The sequence below is a fragment of the Poecilia mexicana genome, unplaced genomic scaffold (assembly GCF_051168715.1).
Source record: "Poecilia mexicana isolate PSO_F unplaced genomic scaffold, ASM5116871v1 scaffold_18, whole genome shotgun sequence".
In the NCBI taxonomy this organism is placed as follows: domain Eukaryota; kingdom Metazoa; phylum Chordata; class Actinopteri; order Cyprinodontiformes; family Poeciliidae; genus Poecilia; species Poecilia mexicana.
In genome coordinates, this window is record NW_028263387.1 from 9438417 (window position 1) to 9448590 (window position 10174).

The 10174-nt window shown below is 35.2% G+C and overlaps 1 protein-coding gene across 1 annotated transcript; it reads right to left on the reverse strand.

Annotated features, from left to right (window-relative positions):
* Positions 1-1690: 1690 nt before the first annotated feature.
* LOC106911245 (Fc receptor-like protein 5) lies at positions 1691-10174 on the reverse strand. Its single transcript, XM_088016017.1, has 5 exons — positions 9788-10174; positions 9285-9578; positions 3114-3178; positions 2753-3044; positions 1691-2319 (listed from the first exon to the last, which is right to left on the reverse strand). The coding sequence occupies exons 1-5, from the start codon at positions 10140-10142 to the stop codon at positions 2006-2008; spliced, it is 1320 nt and encodes a 439-aa protein (XP_087872143.1). The 5' UTR covers positions 10143-10174; the 3' UTR covers positions 1691-2005.

Below are 10174 nucleotides of genomic sequence, written 5' to 3' on the forward strand. Positions count from 1 at the left end.
AGATACAGAAACTTTTCTGTAACTTTAGTAAGTGAATTTGATCAATGTTTCTCTCAAATCATCCAAGAGCTTTTTAAAGATTTGTATTTGTTTAAAAGATTACAGTAAACATTTCCTGAGACAAACAAATTCAGGACTTAAAGATCATCTGTTGTGATGCAGAGCAGGTCAGTGTAAACCTGCCCCCTGCTGGTATGACTGTTTCCATTGCTGTCAGTGTGGCTGTGGGTTTATAATCTGTTGAGTTTGAAATGGAGAAAAATAAGTAAATCATCAGAATATAAATTACTTCTGGAAGACTCTTGCTATTATAATAAACATATTCATATTTAATCAACATTCCATTTAACAGCATTTAATTTGGAGAAACTAAGTAGAAACATAAAGAATGGACCTGATTGTCTATCATGTTTGCTATAAATGAGAAACTGTGGAAACTTTGGTTGTTGCAGGTGAAATTCCAAACCTGCCCTATAATTCAAACTCGGGTTCAACCAGATTATTTCATCAACAGATCAAACTAGCAGAATTACAAACAAACCAACCTGTAAATGTAATTTCACAACAATACACAGCTTGTTAAACACAAACCATACAAACATGCCTCGGTTAAACATGTGCTTAATAACATAACTAAAATATGCTTCACCTATACCAATATGAAACAATGATCCAATCAGGAAAAAAGTTCAAGCATCAATGGCTGCAGATCAGTAATGAGCGGCTCTAAAACAAGATGACAATGAAGTCAGATGAGAAATAAGTTAAGGATTGGTTTCAAACTCTTGTGCAACAAAATAGATCATAAATACTGGGTTATATCGAAAATTACATGAACATTTTGATAAAATAGAGAAATGTTCAAATGATCAGAGGAAATATGTTTTTAATTTGGTAATTCATTAATTCCATTTATTGAGACTAAATGCAGTGCTGGTCCATTGTTATGCCAACCTTATAGGCTAAAACAGCAAAATGGCCCCTAGCAACAGCTTCTGATTCCTTTTGTGGGCCTCTATCAGCTACGCCCTAAACAGAGCCTAGTGTGTCACTTCCTTTGACCTTAACTTTAAGCATCTGTGCAGTGTGTGTGGGTGTGTGTGTGTGTGTGTGTATGAGCATGCAAACAGCAAATAGCAAATAGATATGGAGGAAAACACAGAGTTATATGTTCACAAGAAGTTTCATAAAGTAGATAGTGTGTGTGTGGATGGAGAGCCGACACACACAGCTTATCAGTCTCAGTCTGTGGACATTCTTACTCTCTTTATTGCAACTGACGGCTTATTTAGATGGACTAAATCGGCCACATATTCCTATTAAAACATGTTTTATTTTAAGATCAAATTTACAGATATTATGTCTGGAATCGTCTTCCTTATCTGATAATATTAGATGCATGAATTTAATTTGAACACTCTAGGTGGATATTTTAGGAAAAATTACACCTACTTATGGTTTTATATTTCTTTTAAATGTGCTTCATCAATAAAGTTTAATTTATGTTATTTATAACATCTTTATCTAAATGTCTAGAGACTATACTGTAAGAAAGTCCTATCTTTATATCTTCAGCAAAAGTTTAAGCGCTCCTGGACGCCCCCTGCTGGTAGAGCAGCAGAAAGCAGTGGTTCAGTTCAGTTTGCTGCAGACCAACTCTAAGAACAAAACATGACTCACCTGATACAGACAGAGAGATGGCTTCACTCCACTGTGTTGAAGAAAACCAGTCATCTCTGCGTCTGCACCGACACATGTAGTTTCCACTGCTGGACTCAGAAATATTGAACATCCAGTCTTTACTATTTGTCCTGTTTACAAGTGATCCATCTCTGTTCCAGTCACACTTCCACTCAGTGGTTTCTCCTCCCTGGACCCCACATGTCAGAGTGATCGTCTCACCACTGAAGACATGAGACCTGTTTGGTCGTCGAGTCACAACAACCTTGTTGGAAACTGTTTATCAAATGTGAGCAGAAACAGAAAATCAGAAAAAAAATGGATTTCATAGATTTGGTTTCAGACAGTCTTCAAGAAAGAACTCACAGGTTATCTTAATGGTGACGTCACGGCTTGCATTGCTCATGAAGGCAGGATTTCCTCTCACTCCTTCACACCTGTAGATTCCTCCTTGTGTCACAGTGATATTTCTGTTTTCTGTATTATTTGTTGCGATTTCAGGTTTAGGTGATTTTATGGTCCGTCTCCACCATCTGTATTTCCATCCAGCAGAGGGCTCCACTGAGCAGCTCAGTGTCACATTGCCCCCTACTGGTACGGTTGTTGGACCTGCAGTCAATGTGGCCGTGGGTCTGTCTGCTGTTGATGGAAACAAAACAGGCCCATCTTACAACAAAAGACTTGAAATCATGTTGTCATGTTTCTGCCAGAAAGTAAATATACTTGCACAGCATAATATGACTGGATATATGTATTTACTCATAAAATATAGTGAAATCTCGAAAAATGTTATTTGGCATCATTACATTAATGAGCCAATAAAAATATTTGTGAACAAAAAAATTGTCTTTTGGTTTTGTTGTGTTTTGTGATTTGTAGCTGACTTCATTTTGCATTAAAAAAATCACAGGCAGTAACACTGGTGAGATGATATGTTAATCTCTGTGAATAAAAGGAATACATAAATAATATATTTGAAATAAAGTAAAGTAAAAATATAGATACACTATTTTTTCAGGGTTATCCTCCATTGGTTAGGGCTAAAATGTGATTTAAAATATTTTATGCTTACCTGAAACGTGAACAGTAACAGTATTACTGCACTTTGTTTGAGCTGAGCTCCTCCTGTGACCACAGCACTGATATTCACCACTATGATTAAGTGCTAACATGCTGTTTTTATCTTTCTTGATGGACAGATATGATTCATTATTCTTGTTCAGCTTGTATTCCCAGTCAGAGTTTTCTCCTTCATTCATGTCACATCTAAAGGTAACAAACTCTCCAGAATAAAACGTTGACCAGTTGGGCTCAGTAGTCAGCACAGCATCTACAACAGAACCAACATTTAGTTCATTTATTTTCTAGGTTAACGATAACTGATAAAACACAATAAAAGAAAAAGAATAAAAACACAGTATGATGTGAAATACAGGAATGAAGCCGAGCAGGGCCGTGTATAGACCTCTGGAGGGACGGGGGCTCAGATGAACAAGATCTTAAAACACCGTACAACAACATAGCAACAGTAAATATTAATCAACATTAAATATTAATTAAAAACCCAATATTTAATTGGATCACACCGCATCATTGTCATCATGTGGGGACAAAGCAAAGCAAATGTAATCTTCGTTTTACCTGTTGAGTATAATGTTGGTGTTGAGGAGTTTCTGTGTTGATCTGAGACTGTTAAATAGACCAGAGGAGAGAAGGTCGTTGGTTATTAAATATGTTATGAAATAAGCAAATTTGCTGTTATTTCACTAAATAAACCTTATATCTGACCATTTAAACTCCATAACAACTTGGCTACAAACTGCTTTAAAGATCAGAAAAGCTCAGGGGAGTTAACTACGATATTTTAACCCTGCCTTCATGAGCAATGCAAGTCGTGATGTCACCATTAAGATAACCTGTGAGTTCTTTCTTGAAAACTGTCTGAAACTAAATCTATGAAATCCATTTTTTTTCTCTGATTTTCTGTTTCTGCTCACATTTGATAAACACTTTCCTCTGAGATCTAGATCTCAGAGATGCTGTCTTGATATCTCTTGACTGAGATATCAAGACAAAGAAAACTCAGTAGCTGCTGGTAGGGCCCTCCAGACATTCAGGGGCCCCTCCAGACATCCAGGCCCACTATAAATGGTTGAATTGTAGCACAGACCTTAGAGCTAAACCTGTAGGATTACTTTATTGAGAATGATAATGCTATTAAATTCTATTTAATGCATTCAGCAGAGATAAAAATGTACATTTAGGATTTAATTAGGAGGTTTAATTTGTAAAAGTGCAAAAAATAACCTTAGTTGGACTGTTGTGTTACCATGGTTACAATATGGTGTAATCTTTGTGTTCGGGCTGGTTTGTTCACAAATACATCACAGCAAATAATAACCAGTAATCAACGATTGATTTTAAACTCAGCCAATTAATCTAGGCTCCCTTTACAGATTTTACTAAATCTATATTTAAACACTTCTGGGTGTCTTAACAACATGGAGGCAGAGGCACTGAGAGTCCTTTCAGAGTCATTATTAGACCAAGAGCAGCCAGACTTATTTATGTTTGCTAAATTGTTATTTTTAATATTGTTGAGGGACACAATCAGGTCTCCTGATGCACAATTTAAAAAAAAAAAAGTAAAAAAAAAAAAACTCCTCATTTCCCTCCACATCCCCACCAGTGGGGAGGCTGTTGTTGACAGAATAAACCTTTAAAAGAAATATTAAAAGCTGACGTTACCATGAGCTTGTCCACAGCAGACAAATGAGTTCAGCACTGAAATGATGGTTGAAACCTTGTTAGCATTATGAACATTGAATAACATAAAACTAGACAGCATAATTTTATCCCACACTCACATTTAGCACTGACTTTGCTGTTCAATTTAACAAATTTTTTTTGTTTTTTATATTATTACATATTATTCAGGATGTTTTTGTTTTGATTAAAATAACATTAAGGGTAGAGCGATCGTTATCAAAAATATGTTTTTCTGTCTGAGTTTAAGTTGCACTTTTGAAACTTGACACCGACAACTAAATATTCTCAGATTTCCAAATTCACTCGACTTTTAAGTAAAAATAAAAGGTTGGTTTGTGAGTTATAGGCCACACCTTTTGGTTCACATTACAGTTGTCATTATACTTTATATTCCAATATTTTTATATCATTGCCAGTGTTAGGAACATTCAGTGAATGTTCCTAATTTATTAGATTATTTATAATGGTCAGGTGATCAAATACTTACAGAATGAAGAAAACAATGGCAGGAGGAAACAAGTGCAAGAGACATTTTTAAGCTAATTTTTTAACTAAAACATTATTTTCCTTGACTTGCACTAGTGAAACACAGAAAGTGATTTACTTACACAATAAGCCCAGCAAAAGATCCAAGGTTTTCTCCATCTTGGCGTCCAGGCAGCTTTTGTGCTTCAGTCAAACGTTTCTTCAGTGAAGTGACACAATGCAAACGCAGCGTCTGTAGATAAAGAGAAGAGCAGGAAGCAGAGTCTATGATTCATCTAATTTACTAACACTGACATCACTGGGAACTTTGTTTCTGCTACAAACCGCTGAGACTTTTCCTGTTAACTGATGAGAAGTCAGGCTAAAATAAGTCAGGTCTACAACAAGGTCAGTGTGACGTTGTGCACAAACTAAGACGGCATTTGAAAGGAAATTCCTGTTTTCAAATGTTTGATGTTTTTGTTATTCAAGTGGAAATTATGAAAAATGAAATGCAACAATAACAGATTCAAAAGTAGTGTTTAAATAAAGAAAGAGTTGTTTTGTGCGCAAACAGTAAATGGTTTCGAGTGCGTCACAACCAAGTGGTCGGTTATTTTTAACTGTTCCTCTTTATGTCTTAAAACAAGTGACAGAATGATCTCACCTAACACGTTAAAATAAAATCTTAGGTGGGTGGAGGCAGATAAGAGATCAGAAAACTGTGAAGGACGTGACGTAGTTCTAAATGTAAAAAGATCTCAAAAGCAGCAAAAAATGTTAGTTTGAAAAGCATTATTTCTACATTTTTGATTCAGTAATGTCAAGTTTTGAGAAAGAGGCAAAAATAACATTGTTTCTGTAATATGTAAATAATGTAGGTGTTAAAAGTACGTCTGTTTGTTTAGCACTACATTACCCATGATGCATCTGTTCATTTTTGCACCTCCAATTTTACGTAGCTGAGGAGGTTGTTTTCTGTGCGGCTCTATGGCATAAAAATAGTATCGATGGACTCAGTCTTCCACAGATGAAGCCTAGTTCTAGCATGTTGCTCTTCATTTCTTAGTCCAGTACTTACCACATTATCAGCACGTTCAAAAACAATCATGTTTCAAATAATGAATGGTGTGAGAATCCCTTATTATTTCCTTAAAAAGTGATTGAGTCATCGTGAGAAGTGCTACAATTTATTAGAGAAAACTTTATAGCATGACGATTGATTCTCAGTCCGTAGTCCTGGTGTTTCCTTTAGCATGTCCACAGCAGAAAAGTTTGTTCACAACATGATTCTAAATAACATGATTCTTCCCTTGTGATATAAAAGTATAAAAAGACAATAAAACGTCTCCAAATGTCATGAGAAATGGTCAAATCTAGTAATACCTTTGTCATAACCCAGTAACATGTGGCCTTCACAGTGGTAGTTCATATACCTTAGTTTTTTTTTTTAAGTTTTGCTTCCTTGTGATGAATGGAAAGACAGGTGCTGATGTATAAAATTACCTGATTGTTTTTTTTTAAGTTTGTAGTTTATATGTGTTAAAAATTACTAATAGAAATTATCAACAGCTTCCTGTACTAAAACTCATGAGTTTAATATTTAAAATGTTCTTTGCTACCACCTGGTGGAAGTTAAAAGGAACTGCAACAGATTTACTGTTTAAAAGCCTCATGTTACTGAGCTGCAAGGGATTCATCCAGGAATTTAATCAAGCAAAACAAACCTCTATTTAATTCATTTTTAAATTTCAGTTTTTATTTTTAAACTATTTCTTTCTGAGTCTTCGAGATGTTAAATTGTGGGATCTCCAACAATCTTTGGGTTATAGTTTGACTCAAATCTCTTTGTACTGAAAAAGACTCAATCACTGATACTGTTTGTTGCATCTCCAACAATCTAGGGAGCATTTAGCTTCCCTTTCTTCATGTTTTGGTATATATATATTTTTTTAGCATTTTGAGCTGCTGCAAAACTTTTTACATTTTATTAATATTTATGATGACATACTAAACAAAATATATAATAATGTGTTTAAACTTAAGGCCTCACAGTAAAATGCTCCAGAGGCTTTATTATATAATTACCACAAAAGGAACAACAAAAGCACCAACATTCAAACTGTAAATATTGTATTTATTGCAATAATAGGAAAAGCAGGAAAGCTACAAATGCTGCTGTGTGAGTAAGAATCATGATAGCATTTTTTATATTTCAGATCTTTAACACATGCATGTTGGAGAGATATGACTAGATTAAATCAACTCAAGAATCTTAAAGCAGCAACATAAAATACAAATATTTGAGTTATTACATTTGATTACAGTGCAGAATAAACCAGCGCAGCATGCAGCCTACAAGGCAGCGGAGATATGCAGAGATGGTTCGGACATCAGGAAAAGCTGATCAGAGTCTGATCAGAACGTAGTGGCTTATATTTATATGTAGACAGAGAGCATGCAGTTTACAAACTGAGAAATGCAACTTATACAATGAAATGTACTGAAAACAGGTTCCATTTAAAACTACTGGTATGTGTGCTTTAATTTATCTGAAAAGAAACATTCTATAAAAACTGGGGATGCTGTTATTTCCTGGTCTCACACTGACTCAAACAGAAGCGCCTGCTGATTGACGAGGTCTCTCTGTTAAAATTACAACAGGAATATGGAGGAAAAACTGAATCGATGTTCAGGAATATTTTCAGTTCTTCTTTAATTCTTTTTCAATTATTTATCTTCTCTCTCTTTGTGCATTTCACAGCTTGTGATTCATCTGCAATGGAAATATTTCAGGATTTTACATTAGTCTCCTTTAATAACTTGGTTGTTCCAACTCTGTAGTAAAATATATACATTACCATGTCCAGCGGCTCCACAGGGATGGAGAGTGTGATAAATAGAAGTGGTGACTATGATGCATAAATAAAATTAGAAAAAAAAAGTTAGAATTTTTATTTCTGATTTGTGCAGTTATATAAAATTTCAAGATCTTATTTTATTCTCATTTATATTATTTTTATTGGCTGCTTCTAAAGAGGATATTTGTGAGTTTGTAACCGCTATGTTTTCTTGAAACTAACTCATGGTACTGGCATAGCTGTATTTTACTAAATTAAGAAGCAGAAACATAGTCATGGTGGATATCAGTTCTGATATAAAGATGATGTTTAGCACAAACACAATTCAGGTGTTTAACCCTTTTGTTATTTGTCAGACAGAATGAGCTCTATTGTGATATTTCCCTTTGTTGTGAAGCTGTATCACCACAAAGAAACGGCAATAGATTAATTATGAATAGTTAAGTCAAAAAAAAGTTTTTTTATTTTTTTATTTGACTAGCCATGTAGAAGAGTCATGTAAGCATGTCCAATCCGGTTCACTCCATGATCAGTGGCCGGCGTCTGACCACTGCTTTCAGACTGGAAAAAACTAAAAATACCCAAGTGGAATTAATAATGAAAGAAAGGATTAAGAGTTCATGTTTAAGATGACAAGCCAGATATAACATACTGACCTGATGCAGCATGAGTCTAGAGGGGGGAAAAAAAATAATGGAGTTGCATCATTAATATTATTGTTAAATTTATGGATGTATTTAAAAACTAAAATATTTTACATGCTTGATTATACAGTAAAGTTAAGAACCAATATGTTCTGGTATCAGAAGAAAAATATCTCACGTTTGGACCGTCTGTAGCGCCACCACAAGATCAGGAGGATAATGAGAACGATTCCAATAATTATTCCAATGATCAACATCACAGGAAGTTGAGAGCTCACAGTTACTGGAAGCACTAACAAGAAATAAATTGCAATTTAATTACAGATTTTATGAAGTCCTTCTCCTTACTCCAGAAAGGTTTCTTTAAGCTTGAACAAACCGGTACAGTAAGTTTTTACCTTGCTCCTTTCTAAATGCTTTGAATGATTAAACAAGATATTAAAATACTGAGTTTCCTTTCAGTTTGGGATCAACCTGAACTTTGATCACTCAGCCTAATTGTTAGTTTTCCATTAATGAATAATGACATAATTATGAAATTTAGAAAACTAATAAAAAGCTAAAGCGTAAAACACAGAGCTGTAATAACTACGTTTACAGTTCTGAGTAACCTGAGTAATAGGTTTGGTGGCTTTACTGGAAATTTTTACATAAAATTTGATGATAATTTGAAGTTGATTAAGATTTCAAAAGTTTGTTGCAAGTAGACGTGAAGAGATTTGATCTCTGAGAGTTTAAGTTTATGCCTATTTGATGTTGGTTATGACGCTTCATCTAGTGAGAAAACAATGACTTTGTATTTATAGACTTTTTAACACCTTGAATCTGAAAAAAGACTCATTCATATTAAATGCAATATTCTTACCGATGCTGATGGGATCACTGAGGATGGTGTAGTAAACTGGTTGTCCTCTTTTTCCTCTGCACCAGTACAGTCCTTCCTCTGAGACATTAATTTCTCCATTTGAGGGGAACACAGCTTCTTCTCCGGTCAGAAGTTCGGAGCAGTTTTCACCTCTGTACCAGACATATTTCCAAGCAGACGAGGAGGATGAGGTGTAGGAGTATGATGATAATGAGTTCACTGTACAGGTCAGTGTCACTCTGCTTCCTGGTGGTAACTCTGCATTATTACGATCCAATTGGGCCTTCGGCTTCCCTATTAGTGAGTTCACAATAAAGAATGACAAACGTTATCATTCACTAAACATCGAACTTTGATTGAATGTTCTGAGACTGGATATTCACATATATGCCAGAAAACAATATCAATGATGTGTCCAAAAAAGTAACTTGTAGGTTTGTTTATTACCCGACATATATAGGGGAATCACTTTCCATCATTTAGACAAAGCATTGATGACTCACCAGAAACTGACAGTGTGATGGCGTTGCTTCTCTGAGTTGAAGAATACCGGTCATCTCTGAGTTTACACTGACACATGTAGTCTCCACTGCTGGACTGAGAGACAATGAAAGTCCAGTCTTTACTGTTTGTCCTGTGAGTAGCCAACCCAGGTCTCCTCCATTCACACGTCCACTCAGTGGTTTCTCCTCCCTGGACCTCACATGTCAGAGTGATCGTCTCACCACTGAACATCTCAGGCCAGTTTGGTCGTCGTGTCACAACAACCTTGTTGGAAACTGTTTTTATGAGAAATGTAAAGTTGGGACACAAACAGAAACAAGATAAAACAACATTAATATAAATGGGCACATCCATCCCTCATCTACACCCACTTCTCCTTACTAAAA